At 32.4% G+C, this 16899-nt stretch overlaps 2 protein-coding genes across 10 annotated transcripts; one reads left to right on the forward strand and one right to left on the reverse strand.

Moving 5' to 3' along the window:
• Positions 1-141: 141 nt before the first annotated feature.
• Positions 142-894, reverse strand: LOC125421303 (uncharacterized). Its single transcript, XM_048469894.2, has one exon. It carries the CDS (start codon positions 892-894, stop codon positions 142-144), a length of 753 nt encoding a protein of 250 aa, XP_048325851.2.
• Positions 895-4323: 3429 nt separating this feature from the next.
• On the forward strand, positions 4324-15133 carry LOC107413719 (protein WHAT'S THIS FACTOR 9, mitochondrial). 9 transcript variants are annotated; one of them, XM_048469877.2, is made up of 8 exons: positions 4324-4549; positions 4757-4955; positions 5733-5804; positions 5892-6008; positions 6959-7082; positions 7393-7431; positions 10826-12457; positions 14746-15133. In XM_048469877.2, the coding sequence occupies exon 7, from the start codon at positions 11031-11033 to the stop codon at positions 12315-12317; it is 1287 nt and encodes a 428-aa protein (XP_048325834.2). In that variant the 5' UTR covers positions 4324-4549; positions 4757-4955; positions 5733-5804; positions 5892-6008; positions 6959-7082; positions 7393-7431; positions 10826-11030; the 3' UTR covers positions 12318-12457; positions 14746-15133. The 9 variants fall into 9 exon arrangements, with proteins under 9 accessions (XP_048325834.2, XP_060675466.1, XP_048325837.2 ...); XM_060819483.1 differs by having other exon boundaries at positions 5927-6008; XM_048469880.2 differs by having other exon boundaries at positions 5927-6008; positions 7014-7082.
• The last annotated feature ends 1766 nt before the right edge of the window (positions 15134-16899 follow it).

The following is a 16899-nucleotide window of genomic DNA, read 5'->3' on the forward strand; positions in this document are numbered from 1 at the left end:
ATCATATTCTTGCATTCGATTCAAAGAAAGTAATGAATCTTATAACCCACATACAATTATTATGTAATAATCTGTCAACATCTTGAGCATATACAGTAAAAAACTTAAACCAAATTACAAAAACAGAGTTAAACATATCCTTTACAATGGACGCCTGCACAGAGGACAGGAATTTTGATTCTCCAGCCACTTAACAATGCAGTTTTGGTGGTAAAGATGTTTACAACCAAAACGGATTAACTCAGTTCCAGCAGTGAACTTCTCCAAGCAGATACAGCAACCACCCAGCTCTCCATTGTCACCATTCTCTGCAACCACTCTTTCATGGGTAGTCATCCTCAATCTATCAACAGTCTGAGTCTGAGTTCTTGAACCTGTTGAATCCGATGACGATGGCAATCTGCTGGGCGCCTGATCAATTATCAACTGATCATCAATGAACTGAAAGTTGCGATGATCATCACCATGTGGCATATTACCGTTGGAAACCAAATCAGGATCAACGACCAGTTCTGATGATCTAACAACTAGATCCACTTGAGCATCCAAGGAAAACAGCCCTGTCTGCAGCAAAGCCGCGGCTAAGACATTAGAAGCGAGACGATCAGTGGAGGAGTGTGGGAGGCGAAACCCAGAAACTTGAGAGAGAAAGTTATTGATGTGGTTGCGGAAGATGGGACGTTGTCGAAGGAGATGGTTGGGCAAGAAGAGAGACGTGTGGAGTTGGGGAGCAAGAGGGTAGGAAGAAACTTGAACAACAAGGCCTCCGGGGGTGGTTCGAAGCTCTCGTCTCAAAGTCTGGTTCAGAGAGACGTTGAGGAATATTCCACTCGAAGGCAGCTCAGTCGACCAAGGCAGAGAGCGGCTTTGGGACACTTCCACACTAATCGCCATTCATATAATTTTGATTAAATCCAATGCAGAAAACCAACTTTTTGCAAAATCCAACAGAAAAAACTGAAGAAGAACTGGAGGAGATGAAGAAGAAAGAACAAATTGAAGAAGAACTGGAGGAAATGAAGAAGAAAGGAAAGAATAAGTATTGCAGAAGAAGAAAAGGCGGAAAATATTTGAAGCATGATGATATGTATAAGGAACCATGAAAAATAACGCGGCTGTAAAAAAGGAAACCATTGTTTTGACAAAATTACCCTTCAAGAAAAAAGGAAACCATTGTTTTGACAAAATTACCCTTAAGAAAAAAGGAAACCATTCTTAAAATCACAACCAACAAAATTTTATTTAATAAGCCTCATACTTTTAACCTCATAACATAACGAGGTTATGATTTTCCGGGGGGGATAAAAAAGTACAATGTGTAAACTGTTATTATTATTTTTTTTTCTAATAAATTTGTCTTTATAAGATTGGTTTTGGATCTTCTTTAAATTATAGTAAAATTTTGTTATTTCTGCCAAAAAATACAGTATAGAGTAAAACTTTATTATAATATTTGACTGATTGAGTGAGGTGGACGGTGACCAGAAACTGATTGTCAACCAATATTAAATTGTCACAGCAATTCTCAAATTAAAAATTTAAGTACTTGATTTCTTCTTTTTTTTAATCAAATTAAAAAGTATTTTATTTCTTTTAGGCTTTTTTTAAAAAAAACTTTTTTGGTGAATTGAGCGTGTTGTTTAAAAAGTTAACTATAATGTATTAAAGTTAAGGGAACCAAAAAATTGAACACAAATTCAAATTGTCTTGATTTTGTTTTTATTTTATTTTTCATTTGTTTAAGATGTCTAACAAACTTAAACTACTATTAATAAAAGTTTTGCACAAGAAAATTATATATAATTAGGTATAAAAAAATAAAATAAAAATTAAACATGTTACCAAATGGAATTAAAGACACGTTTGTTTATGGAATAAATGATGGAATATAATAAGCATTTTTAAAATCTTGATATCTTTTTATTTGATGGGATTTTTGAAATTTGCCACATCTATTTCTATAAAATCCGAATTTTTTAAAATAAAAAATTGTCTAATTCTTTAAAATAAAAAAAAATTATTCCTTCTAGAAAATTATATTCCCTAAAATAAAGAAATACAAAATACGCTATTTTAGATATATTTTTTTCATACTTTAATCCTTTTTTTTGCCTTTTTTTTGTGCTATTTTTTTTTCATTTTGCTCCAAAATTTTATTCCCTATAATATTATACCTAGAACACAATTTGCTTCAAAACTATCACTTTAATATTTCTTTCTCAAAGGTGAAGAAGTTTTTCTTAGCAAATCTTCAAAAATAATATTTTCTTCTAATCTCTTTTATTTATTTTTTTCTTCTTTTATTTTTTCTTTTTTCTATTGCGAGTGTTAATAACATGTGAATACTTGTGACCTGCATAGTTTATCGTCCCTTCACAACCTCTTTGTTATCAATGAATCAAAAATTAAGGTATCTAACGTATAGGAAAATTAAAAAGAAGAAGAAGAAGAAGAAGAAGAAAATGAGAAGATCAATTATCTACTATAAGAAACTTTCAGCAATATGGTGTGTTCTGGTGGGTTTTTAGACATGTCACCACTACATAAATCTTATCTATCCTAAGGCATGTATATCTAGTTCTTTGATTTGGAATCGCAAAGTTTTCATTTATGAAATTTTCTTATTGGTAATATTGAGTAAATATTCCTTTTTTTTTTAATTTTATTTTAAGAAGGGTGTAGGAGATATATTAGATATCTAGGATACCAAAAATTGCTTGAACATTATAAAATTATTACCATAAATTTAATTTGATATTTAATATTCTTGCAATTAATTAAATGCCCAATTGAGTTTGACTGTGAGAAAATTGATAAGGAAAAAAAATTTTCGGTTTGAATATTGATGGCGTGGTTGGAAATATTGCATATAGTCTCTATTTTTTATCAATTGTTATGTTTTATGGTTAAACATTGTATTGAAAAAAATCTTTGTGAATAACATATGTTAATGATTTTTATTCAAGAAGAAGAGATATTAATAGATTAATATATTAAAGTGATATAACTTGCACTAATCAACTTAGGATGAATAGATGTGCATTTATGAAATTGTGTGGTATGCTTTAAACAATAGGAGGCTTAAAAGACACAAAACCCATGTTAGTAGATGAACAAGCTGCAATGCTTTTACATATTTTATCACATCATGTAAAGAATCGAGTCATAAAACACCAATTTAGACGTTCAGGAGAAACAATTAGCAAACATTTCAATGTTGTTTTGAATGTTGTAATACGACTACAAACAGAGTTACTTAAGATTCTAGAGCCAGTTCTTGAAAATTCAGTAGATGAAAGGTGGAAATTGTTTAAGGTAATTTTTCATATTTTATTACATATAATATATATATATATATATATATATAGAGGAAGTTATAACTAGAGAGACTATATATAAATTTTATTTTATTCAATTTTAGGATTGCTTAAGGGCATTAGACGGAACATATATTCGATTGAGGATGCTTTTAAAAGATCAACCGAGATACCGTATGTTAGAAAAGGAGAGATAGCTACAAATATGTTAGGAGTTTGCTCACAGAACATGAAATTCATATATGTATTGTCTGGTTGGGAAGGTTCTGCAATAGATGGTAGAGTTCTTTGAGATGCAATAGGTAGAAGAAATGGATTAAAAGTTCCACATGGTAAGGATAGTAAATTCTCTAATAAAGTTTTAATTTACTACTTTAAACGATTGAAAGGATAGACACCAAACGACTTCCCTAGAAAAGTATTTCAACATGAAACATTTATTTGCTGGGAATCCAATATCTATATGCATGCAGTATTTATTAAAAGTAAAACAACATGTAACATATAGATATATATATATATATATATATATATATATATGTATATGAAGTGCAGATCTTATATTATTAACAAGTTCTTAATTAATATAATGTTAATTTTTTATTTATAGTTAATTATTATTTATGATTTACCATATTATAATTTTATTTTAATTGATTTTGAAAATAATACATTAACATAATTTATAAATATAAAAAATTCAAATATTTTATAAATATTATTAAATTATTTTTATTTTTAATTAATTATTACTTATGAAATACTACGTTATAAGTTAATTTTAATTTATTTTTAAAATTATATGTTAATATAATTTGTAAAGATAAAAAAATTAAATTTTATATGTTAATATAAATATATAAATTTACAATTTTAGTTGAATATAATATATTTTTTAAAATATAAATATAATTTTTAAAAGATAATCATAAAATAGTCCTATCAAACAGTAACAACTAATTTACTGTTCAGTTCAGACCTGTACAGATACAAAACTATACTATTCTATAGTATCCGATGGATCAAGTCCGATAAATTTCTTAATTTCTGGGTGACATAAAAATCTAAACAACATCGTGAAGAAACGGAGCTCGAGACGCTCTTAAATTCCTTCTCTTCGGTTTAAGCTCTTTTCCCTCTAGGGCACTTTCAAGCTCTTGTCTCTCGGTCTCATCAATGGCGAAGTGGATAGCGCTTGGTTCGATCTTGTGCGTGTTGATTCGTGGTGATTGGTGAGTATTGTTAGGGCTTGTTTTGATTTCTTCTATTTCTATTTTTCCATTTCTTCCGTATTTATTTTTCGTTTTTTTCTCTGCTCTGTTTTCGTGTATATATATATATATATATATATATATTTTTTTTTTTTTCTGAATTGTTGGAGCGGCTAGGATTAGAAATTTGCGTATTGCTGCGTGATTAGTCAATTATCTCCTGTGCAGAGTAGGGCTGTGCTGATTGACCGGTATGCTACACTGGTTCATACGTTCTCTTTATGCTAATTTGGGCAAACGGCTTGGAATTTTATCTACTAGTTGCAGTTTCCATTGCGAATTGTAAGAGTGAAATGGTCTCTTCATGTCAGATAAGAGACCATTGCAAATTGTATTTGAGCTTCTCCAACATTGATAGGAAATGCAGGTAAAGGAAAATAAATTTTCATGTGTTTGAATTATTTTTATAAGGAGGAAATTGTGGGGTGAAATTCCTGAGAAATTAATTTTATAAATTATATTTAGAGACAGTTTATCCTAAAATTTTAGAACAAAAATTAATCAATTACTAGTAAGTCCTAAATATTCTAATATTAACCAAATACTCTAAAAAGTAATTTATAGGAAGCTGATTCTCAGGAAACTAATTTCCGCTAAATCAATTCTAGGGAATTAGTTTCCCTTTAAATTTCAACACTTTCCAAATGGGGCCTTAAAGCCTAACAGGTAAATATTGAATTCATATCATAGCAAAAATATGAACATATGAATAGTAGGGTGGTCATATGAATTATTCAGCTGCAAATATTCCTCTCTAAGACTTTCTTTGTGTCTTAATGATGGGCTGAAGTTTTTTTTTTTTTTTTTTTTGGTTAACATGTAGTTGTGGTCTTTATCATGCACCAACTTCTTTAGAATATGGAAATCCATGGAAAAGGAAGTTGTAAACAAATAAAGGCATTCTAGGCTTAATAATCATTGAAGGAAAAGAAATTTGAGGCCAATATAGTGATAGTATATGTAAATCTTTGACGAGTTGAGTTTCAATACATGGGAATGTGTATTATGATGTCAATACGAGGAAACATAAATTGATAGCTATTGGATGAGATGTTTGTTGTTGACGGAAGTTGTCAGAAATGAGCATATTTGAGAACATGTTGCAAAATATGTTTAATAAAAAGCGTTTGTCTGATTTCTGCAGATAAATAAGTATGCCTCCTCTGGTGGACAAGATTCGATTGAGAAACACAGGCAGTTAGGAGCAAACTTTGAGGTATTGTCTTTTGTTTGGCACCATACTGTTGGGGAACATTTATGTTCTTTTGGTATTAATGCTGTTATAAGTACTTAAATCCTTCAGACACAGGAAAAATTATAACTGATTGAGATATATAGAGATATTATCCAGGTTGACATACCTGTCAAGTACCCCAGTTTTTTCCTAGACGATGATGTGGAACTGGAACATATAAAGAAGGTATTTGCAGCTTCTATAGCACTTTATGATTTGAAGTGAACCGATATTTGTTCATTTGCATGGAAATTCTGTCAATGGGGTGGGTTTTCTTTGCTGAGCCTCTTAATCTGGTGCTTTTCTAAATAAGCAGCATTATATCTTAATTGCATATTTTTGTTATGGATAATGGATAATGAACTTGAATAGCTTTGGATATGGACAAAATTTAGTCATGAGATTGTGCCATTGAAATTGGAGGAAGAGGGATTAAGATGAGTCAAACTCGACAATGAACCATATTCTGGCTATACCTTGGATTGTTGAAGGTCATTGTGCGCAAGATTGAGGCTTGGAGATGTTTTAGGAGGAAAAGACTACTGTTTGACTGGATTGGACCTCTAAGCCAACTGCAACTCAAGTCCAGCCCAATCACATTTCTGCTCTAGTTTTCGCATTTGACACCATCCCATTTGCAGCACTCTGTTCCCTCCTTACATGAGTTTGTCTTTGCATAATTAGTGACTCCCTCATCAGCACAAGATATCGAAGCCCAACTATCAATTGAAAATGTAGTAGCTTACCCTTTATTTTTTTAATTTTTAATTTTTTGTTTAGAGAAGAAAAAAGAACTGTAATTCAATAAAATGATTGTTGATAGTGATGATCGACAATATGATCTGTGGGAAGTGTTTCATAGGGAAGTTGGAAGAAAAGTCTATGAGAAATCTGATGATGACAATTGACAAGGTCACTGGATATATTATCTTTGATTTTACATTCATTGTGGAATTGCATGATTATATCAATTTCACGTTTTGGTACATCTGTAAATCAGGTACCGTGTTTGTCATGATAATCATTCTAGAATGGGCACATTTCTGTAGTAAACTTGCAGTCAACATAAACTTCCTATGTTTCTTGCTTGTGTGAAGTACAAAATTATCTAAATGCTTGTTTCCATGGTTGTCCAGGTGACTGTTTTTGTGGAGGTGGATTAATTCATTAAAATTCTTAAGTCTCTTCAAGATTTTGCAGGATAACTAAAGTCAAAGGCACTTAATAGTGCTAAATTTTGAAAGATAATTTATGTTAAAGGTACTTTATTTTTCTTTGGTTTTGATTTCTTCCTTCTTCTTTTTTTTTTTTTTTTTTTTTTTTTTTCTTTTTTTCTTTTTTCCTACAAGCTTTTCAAGAAGAGTTGTCAAGATTCGAAGGCAGAGGCTTTTGGATCACATCTTATGTGCTAATAGATAATAGCTTCTGAGTTATTAAGGAATTAATGGACTCTGAGAGATATGATTTAGAAAGTGTAGCTTTTTTCTTTGATAACTCTTTCTCTAAATTAATTTTTCGGTATCAATTATTTGTAACTCATTCTTTTCTCTATGTTTATTGTCTAATTCAGGATTGCAGAAAAAGATTGAAGCGAGGAGAAACATCACAGGTATATTGCCGACCTCTTTATGGATATGTAATTTCTTTGAAGTGAAGTTCTTGTCAAATATGTTAGCTTTAAATGAAGTATAGTGCCTTTAGTTGAGCAAACTTTTTTATGTTATTATAAGCTTTTTTTCTTTGATTAAACCAATCTTGAAATTGATATAAAAAGTAGCTTTTAGTATATGGTTTTTGTTGTTGGATCTGAAACTTTGGTCTCTAAATTCATATGGGTTTTGCCAACTATTTTTAACATTTTATTTGGTTTATAGATTATTTGCTTTGTTTGGTTTATAACTTTTAATCCTTTATGTTTCTTTCCATTTTTTGCGGATGGCAACTAATTTATTAGAAGAGTAAAAATTGTACTTTTGCAGACCATTTTGATAGGCAATTCAAGGTTGAACCTTGGATAAATCTACCAAAATTGTTATTATTTTGCCACTTTAGATATAGATAATTAATAAATATTGGTATGATTTTAGTACTGTTTCATATATTAAATGCATGAGTTTTTCGTTTTGAATATTTTCATTTATTAATATTTTGATTTTTTGTTTTTGTGCCCTATTTATTATAAATGCTCTCCAATTTTCCTGTAAAAAATAAATTTAAAAATAGAATAACATTTAAACTAAAAGAGGCAAAAAAAATAGTAATAAAATAAGTAGCAATGAAGGAAAGGAAAGAAGGGAAGAAGGGAAAAGAGAAGGAACGGAAAGAGGGGAAAAAGGGAAAAGAAAGGGATACTGAGAGGACATTAGAAGCAGATATTGGTATATTGCCACTACATGATTGTTCCAAAAGTGATGACACTAGATTACTGTCACAAGATAGCTATATTGTGGATTTGACAATTACATTAACAAACAGTGGCAGAATTGAAAATTTAACGGCAATGAATTTTGCCTCTAATTTTTCTTATTGGTGGCAATTCTGACTTTGCCCTTGATAATTAAAAGGATTAGGTGGTTAAATTATATATTATTGCCACTATGGGCTTTAGTGGCAAGCCAACCTAGTGACAATTTTTTTGCCATTAAGACATTTTAGTGGTAAAAATCTATTTATTAAAGGCAAAATAGGTTGCCATTGAATATGATTTATCTGTTTGAGTAAGCAATTTTTAAAAAAAAATATTTTTTTAAAAGAAAATTAAACGTGGTAAGTGATATTAAATTATTAATAAAATACTATTTTATCAATATATATGATATGTCTGCATTTTCTTGGTATTGTGTGATAAAAGGAGTGTTAATTTGGTCTTTTAATATTAAAATTCTCTTTGATGTTTTTGTGTTCTATTGTTTGTGGTTGTTGCTCAACTGCTAATATTCTTTTTTCGTTACATTTTCTTAAACTGTGACTTCATTTTCTTGCTTCCATCTCAAAATTTCTCTTTGTATTCTATTTCTTCACACCCTTGTGTAGAGTAGTGGTACTGGTGGAGAGCGAATTGCTAATTGTACACTATCCTTGGAAATTTCTAGCATGTTTAACTGCGCTTGGACCCTTGTATTGCATAGAGTTTCTATCGTATACCAAAATTGTTATTATTTTGCCACTTTAGATATAGATAATTAATAAATATTGGTATGATTTTAGTACTGTTTCATATATTAAATGCATGAGTTTTTCGTTTTGAATATTTTCATTTATTAATATTTTGATTTTTTGTTTCTGTGCCCCATTTATTATAAATGCTCTCCAATTTTCCTGTAAAAAATAAATTTAAAAATAGAATAACATTTAAAACTAAAAGAGGCAAAAAAAATAATAATAAAATAAGTAGCAATGAAGGAAAAGAAAGAAGGGAAGAAGGGAAAAGAGAAGAAACGGAAAGAGGGGAAAAAGGGTAAAGAGAGGGATACTGAGAGGACATTAGAAGCAGATATTGGTATATTGCCACTACATGATTGTTCCAAAAGTGATGACACTAGATTACTGTCACAAGATAGCTATATTGTGGATTTGACAATTACATTAACAGTGGCAGAATTGAAAATTTAACGGCAATGAATTTTGCCTCTAATTTTTCTTATTGGTGGCAATTCTGACTTTGCCCTTGATAATTAAAAGGATTGGGTGGTTAAATTATATATTATTGCCACTATGGGCTCTAGTGGCAAGCCAACCTAGTGACAATTTTTTTGCCATTAAGACATTTTAGTGGTAAAAATCTATTTATTAGAGGCAAAATAGGTTGCCATTGAATATGATTTATCTGTTTGAGTGAGCAATTTTGAAAAAAAAATATTTTTTTAAAAGTGATATTAAATTATTAATAAAATACTATTTTATCAATATATATGATATGTCTGCATTTTCTTGGGTATTGTGTGATAAAGGAGTGTTAATTTGGTCTTTTAATATTATAATTGTCTTTGATGTTTTTTTGTTCTATTGTTCGTGGTTGTTGCTCAACTGCTAATATTCTTTTTTCGTTGCTCTTTCTTAAACTGTGACTTCATTTTCTTGCTTCCATCTCAAAATTTCTCTTTGTATGTCTATTTCTTCACACCCTTTGTGTAGAGTAGTGGTACTGGTGGAGAGCGAATTGCTAATTGTACACTATCCTTGGAAATTTCTAGCATGTTTAACTGCACTTGGACCCTTGTATTGCATAGAGTTTCTATCGTATTCCTCGCTTGTTTGTAGCTTTCCTCGTGTCTTCTCTGCTGGTAGCTTTTCTTTATATCCTCTTCAAGGTTGTGATGTTATAAATTTATTCAACTATGCACCTATATGCACATGACCATCCATAAAAATGCATGGAAAATGATGTGGCTCCATTTATTCAGTGCATAAATAAATATTTTAAGGTTTATAGATGAACTTAACAACCTTAATACATGCGGGTTCTTCGAAATTCATCTCATGGTTAAAATATGCACGAGTTGCTTGCTAAATTCCTCTGGGTCATATTCGTGGTATTTGATTTGGGTAGTTGCATAATATGATTTTGCATTTGTAGTGTGATAATCCTTTGGGCACCTTACTTTACATAAAATGTCCATTATTATATTTATATATTTTTGGGTAATAAATGTCCAATATAATATTGTTGTTTCATTCATGCTTGTAAAGTCAGTGTTGGGCTGAGGAGTGCCAAGTATGTAGTATTTAAAGATGTGTCATTGCTAACTCAATTTTTGAAATCGTCTACACATTTTTTTAATATATGACTACTATAAATGTACATATATTCCTTTTTTTTCTTTTTCTTTTTCTTTTTTTTTTTCGAGGTAAATGTATTTATATTCATAAAAGCAATAAAATGACAAAGTATAAAATTATAATCCTCAAACCACAAGTTATTAATATTAATACTACACTATGAAAATACCAAACACGGGCCTTGCACCTACCTTATTTAAAAGCAAAAATGTGATTGTAAACAGGAGAAGTGCACTCGAAGCCTTTAAGAAGGTATCAAAGACTCCGATTCCTGGAAGCCCTTAAGAAGGTATCAAAGATTCCGATTCCTGCTCTGCAACTTTGTTTTGACTCAACAGAGTCCGCAACATAGCAAAACCTACTTCAATGATATCCTCATCATCCATTTAGTAAAATCTCGAGAAAAACACACTTCCTAAACCCCAAATAATGTTCATCATCAGCTGCTCCTCAAAAACCCTGAAAAAGTTTCTATCCTCCTCTGAAAGATCAATCTTTTCTGTTCAGTACCCCCTACATAACCCTCCATATGCATACACCCAAACATCCAACTATGTAAATGTGTATATGGAATGGAAGAAGGACCCTTCCTATGATTCCATTGAGCAGATCCACAAGTCCATAGAGCTCAAGCCTGTTGTTGCCCTCAAGAATATCATTGCCCAAGAGCCCAGTGGTTGCATCCCGATCTCTGCAGTGTCAAAAAGGGGAATAGAATTGGGTGTGCCAATGAAGGTTGCAAGATTTTTGAGGCTATACCCATCAATCTTTGAAGAGTTTAGTGGTCCGAAGTACAATCTTCCTTGGTTTAGGCTGACCCGTGAAGCTGTTGAGATTGATAGAGAGGAAAGGAGGATTTATGAGGATTGTAGGAAGGATTTGAGGGAAAGACTTAAAAGATTTATATTGATGAGTAAAGGGAAGGTTTTGCCTTTGAAGATAATTAAGGGAATGCAATGGTATTTGGGGCTTCCTGATGACTTTTTATTGTATCCAGAAAGGAACCTTGATGGGTCTTTTAGGTTTGTGGAGATGGAAGATGGATTGAATGGTTTGGCTGTTGAGAACGAGGAAAAGGTTTGGTCTGCAATGCAAAAGAGTGCAATGCAGAGAGGGGTGTATTCTGGTGGGTCAATGGAAGCCATTGAATTCCAGCTTTTTCCATCAAAGGGTTTGAGGTTGAGGAGGAAGATTACTTATTGGTTAGAAGAATTTCAGAAGCTTCCTTATATTTCACCATATGAGGAATTTTCCCATTTGGATCCAGATAGTGATATGGCAGAGAAACGAGTCGTGGGGTTTCTCCATGAGCTGCTAAGTCTTTTTGTTGAGCATTCGGCAGAGAGGAAGAAGCTTTTGTGTCTTAAGAAGTGTATGGGATTGCCACAGAAAGTTCACAAAGCATTTGAGCGGCATCCCCATATTTTTTATTTGTCTTTGATGAACAAGACTTGTACAGTAATTCTTAAAGAGGCTTACTGTAACCAGTCCACCATTGAGAAGCATCCACTGTTGAGTGTGAGGAAAAAATACATTAACCTCATGAAAGAGTCAGTTGTGATCTTGAAAAATAGAAGGTTGAGTAATCGGTTTGTGAATCAAGAAAATTTGAGCTTGGCTTTGGATTTGGATTATGTTGATGAAGACAGTCGAGAGAGGGCAAAATCTTCTTTTCATAATTCACAGTCCTATGTAAGAGAAGCATGTGATAACTAATTCTTTAAGCAGAAGGAGGCTAAATGTAGATGAATTGCTAGCCATTCAGAAGTGAATCTCCCTTATGAGATTATAATTGTACTTCAAGGTGGCAAAGAAATTAATGATTCTTAGCATGCATTTCCTGTTTGGTCTTCAAGGTATTTGCTTACATGCTATCCCTAACTTGAATAATACTGTACTGAAAAATGTTCACTGTAAATTTCAACTTGGCCGATCTAATATGCTCTTTAATAAATTTGGTATAAATCCTTCATATATTCTGGCTGTCTCCATGGTTCAAGTATCTACAACTGTGTTATTGTCTATTCTTCTTTTTGTTCTTTTTTCTCTCTATATATGTAGCTGTTGTACTTTAAGGTTGTGTTGAATAAGGTAATTTGAACTGCTATGTATAACATGTTAACTTTTGGAGTCAAAACTTATAACTATTTGAGTAGAGAAGAATTTTTGTAGGAGCAGGCTGGATCTAAATGAATTGCTAGCCATTCAGTAGTGAAACTCCATATGAGATTATAATTGTGCTTCAAGGTGGCAAAGGCATTAATGCTTTTGGTCATGCCTTTCCTCCTTTCCTATTGGTCTCTGAGGTATTTCCTTTCATATTTCCATATATACATATATATATATATATATATGCATATAGTTAATTGATAAGAAAAGAGTGCTACTCCGAGATTGAATAATGCTGTATTAAAAAATGTTTAGTACTTTAAATTTGAACTCGGTGAATTTAATAATGCACTAAAACAAGCATGGTACAAATCCTTGACATATTCTGGCTGTCTTCATGGTTTGAGTATCCACAAATGTGTTATGAGTGGAGAAGAATTATTCTTAACTATAAATTATTTGGTCAGCCCCAATGTGGCTAATTCTTTGAAAATAGGGTATTCTAAGCTTCTTTTTTAGTACGGTAATATTTTCAGGAGTGAAATGAGAAATGATGGATAGAAAATATAAGAATTATATGGCAATCCATGGTGGTAGGTTTGATGTTACAAGTCTGTCTAGTGAGAAAGTCAACTGTTAAGGGTAAGCAATATGTACGTTTTGTTGATGGAGTAATGTGTTTGGAGAATACAAGGTTGAACAATTGAATTGATGATTGTGAAGGATAATATATGTATATATATATATATGTGGAGTAAAGGAGTATATTTGTAAATGATTTTTCTGTTAATATATTGCACTTAGTTATCTTGTTAGTAGAATTTTTATGAGTAGAATTGAGTTATTATATGTTTTTTAGTTGGATGGTTGTCTGATATGATGAACTGCTTTGAAAGACGGCATGGTTGTCTTCATAGATGTTCTTGATTCTAAAGACAATGCCATGTTTTGCATGAAGTAATTGATGCTACAGCCAACCAGCCTATCCTTAGCTATGTTAGTCAAACTCATCACTTTATCACTATACCTATGTCCAGCAGTAGGATGCTAGAAATGATATCACTATTGGACACTCAAAATAAATGGGAAAACCTTGGAAAACATACGCTTCCAGCACTTGTAAATGAATTTTTGGTTAATATATTGTTCTTTCTCATCTTGTTATTAGAACTTTTATATGTAGAATTTGGCTGTTATCTGTTTGTTTGTTGGTTGGTTGTCTGATATGATGAGCTGCTTTAAAAGATGGCGTAGATGTTTTCATAGATGTTTTTTATTCAATAGGCAATGCCATGTTTTTCCATGAAGTGTTTGATGCTACAGCCAAACCAACTTATCCTGAGCCATGTTAGTCAAACTCGTCACTTTATCTCACTATACCTATGTCCAACACTAGGATGCTAAAAGTGGTATCACTATTGGACAACCCTTTCCATCCCCATTCCGCTCTCATTACAGACTGCGCTACGTCTTCAAATCTCTTTCCTTGGAGCATTTCCCACTATAAAACCTGAAGTGAAGCCTTAAATGAACACAGCTAGTTCGTCTTCTGACTATAATCTGTGCTTGCAGTTCCTATCTGTGCCTTCTAGGATTCAATCTCCACTTGAAATTAACTAGTCTATTTTACTAGCGAAATATGAGAAAAGTGATGAAAGACCCTCTTTTTGGCTTGTTCATGTTGTGATCGAAGCTTCGCTCTAAATAAATGTGAAAACTTTAGAAAACAAACAGTCCCAACACTTGGACACGTATCCATACCACACCAGAGGCTCACACTGTATCTGATTAACATAGATCTTGAGGAATGGCATATTCCAAATTAGTTATCACCTCCTTAGAAATATGATACATTTTAACTTGGTCAAAAGATCTTGGAAATGTTATATGATATATGTTAACTTGGTCAAAAGATCTTGGAAATGTTATGATACATTTTAACTTGGTCAAAAGTTCTGGGAAATGTTCATAATATTGCCAATATTGCTATTGTCGCACTCATCCCTGATACTTTGCTGAATATTTGGGGTTGCAGAGACACCTCCACTGCCAAAAAAGAGGATCAGCCACTTAACCTGCTGTATCCACACCTCCAGAGGCGAGAAATTTTGTGTACAGGACTACTTGTTCTTGCCATGGCCAAGCTTGCGCCTCAACCATCAGAGCAGTGATTTTGAAGAACTCCAGCAATTTCAGAAACGAAGTGCCCCAGATTAGCATGTCATTGCTCAACGGCTGATAGAAATCCCAGGCGGGTTGTGCCAGGACAAGAAAAGTTTTCTCTTCTGGTCCTTTTTTCTGACCACGGCATTGTAATGCCCTGTTTTTGTGATATCAGTATGAATTTCTTTAACCACCATGTGCCATTTTACATATATTTACAGAATAAATAAAATAAAATAAAACAATAGGTTACCTGTGAATATGATTCTTCGTTGTTTATGATGCATTTTTTACTGACAGTGCTCAATAAACAGCACTGAAATTTTTTTACTACAGCCTTATCTGTGATGGATGTTTATCTACAATCTGATTTAGCACTGATTTTGCTTTGTGGCCTTTTGGTAGTACCGGACTCCAGCAAAGCTTTCGTTGTTAATTTTATGCAGTGTATTCTCTGTAATCACCACCATATATGAACTCTCCCAGTGTTTTTCTGTACAGATTTTTACAACCCCTCGACGGCAAGATTCAAATATAAAAAAAAAAGACACTTTATTCCTTGTGTTCCTTCATGTTTCTTTTGTTCCTAAAAGTATCTGGTTTCATGCGGAAAGAATTGCCAAGATAAAACCAGGTCCTTTGCTGCAAGATCTGCAAGAAGGCCTAAAATTTTTCATTAATTTGGATGTCAGACATGTTAAAAGGATGAGCACAACTAAAGCATCAGTCACCAGTCTCAGGATATTCATAATCTTGCTTTCCTTTTGTACAAATGAAACAGAAATAATCCATTTTAAATGCAAAACCTGAAGAAAAAAAAGTTGCAGAAATAGCAAGAGTTTTTAACAGAAGGATTATTCAAATTCAAACCTGCACCATTGCCCATGTGGACCTTATCATTTCCAAAACATGGGAGTGCTAATGTGAAGATTAGGAAGATCTGGTGTTCGATGATTGGTTTCACCCGATTTGCGAAACCAATTTTTATCCATAGCTGTCTTTGGAGTAGTTAACGGGGAGGTTAACATAACACCACTGCGTGGAGAAGATGTTGCACCATGAATTAGTTGCCGAAACGACTGATGAAACGTATAATAGCTCTGAACAACCACGGTTGTTCTGACTTCTACCACCATGACCACAATTATTATTAGAGAAGTCTCGAAATGTCTGTTGAGAAGCAGTTTGGGTGGTGGTAGTAGTACTAGTAGTAGTAGTAATATTGACTAAATCTGGAAGAGAATCTGATGCAATAAGTTGTTGCTTTTCCAGCATACTTTCACGAGAAAGCAGTAATGCTGGAACACATTGAAGTTTTACATGATTGATCTGCAGAAATGACCGTCATAACAAATGGATTATACTCTGTGCCTAATCCACCCAAAATGATGTTAAGTACATGATCTGTTTCTGAGACAAAGTTACCAGAAACAGCCAAAGTATCTCCCAAGCTTTTAATTTTTGATTAGATAGTCAGTGCTAGATAAGGATCCTTTTTGGATCGTCTTGCCATTTCTCATTTCTGATCAGTTTCTTGCTACATATATCAATAGCATCTTGTGTTAATTTTTTTTTTTTTAATTAATTTATTTATTTTTCCTTCCCAAAGCTTGGTAACTGGCTCTTTTTAGTACAATATTATTATCATTTCTTAATAAGAAAATTATGAGAGAAGGCTTCACAATGGTGACTTAGAAATGTACATTCTCAGCAATTTTTGCAAGGTTTTCACTAATCTAAGATGTGGATTAAATTCGTTATTATTGAAACTAAAACGTGAATTGATTGATAGATTTGGGAAGAGATTGTAGTGAATGCACTTGGGTCTTATCATCAAGGTCAAGCTCTAGGATCTCGAGTTCATTGAGATAAGCTATCAATATAATCACATGAACTCTCACAGGTGTTCCTTCAGCCATCTTAACATAAGAATCTATGTGCGGCTTCCAGATATTTTCTACACGTGATGTTGGTGCCAAAATTGTTGAGGTGAGTCTTACTTTTCATGTTTCTTCTACAAAAATTG

Source organism: Ziziphus jujuba, chromosome 8, assembly GCF_031755915.1.
Source record: "Ziziphus jujuba cultivar Dongzao chromosome 8, ASM3175591v1".
Classification (NCBI taxonomy): Eukaryota; Viridiplantae; Streptophyta; class Magnoliopsida; order Rosales; family Rhamnaceae; genus Ziziphus; species Ziziphus jujuba.

Excerpts from the sequence above, each read along its gene's own strand:
- LOC125421303 (XM_048469894.2), bottom strand. The coding sequence starts at position 894 with ATGGCGATTAGTGTGGAAGTGTCCCAAAGCCGCTCTCTGCCTTGGTCG.
- LOC107413719 (XM_060819486.1), top strand. The coding sequence starts at position 11,031 with ATGTTCATCATCAGCTGCTCCTCAAAAACCCTGAAAAAGTTTCTATCC.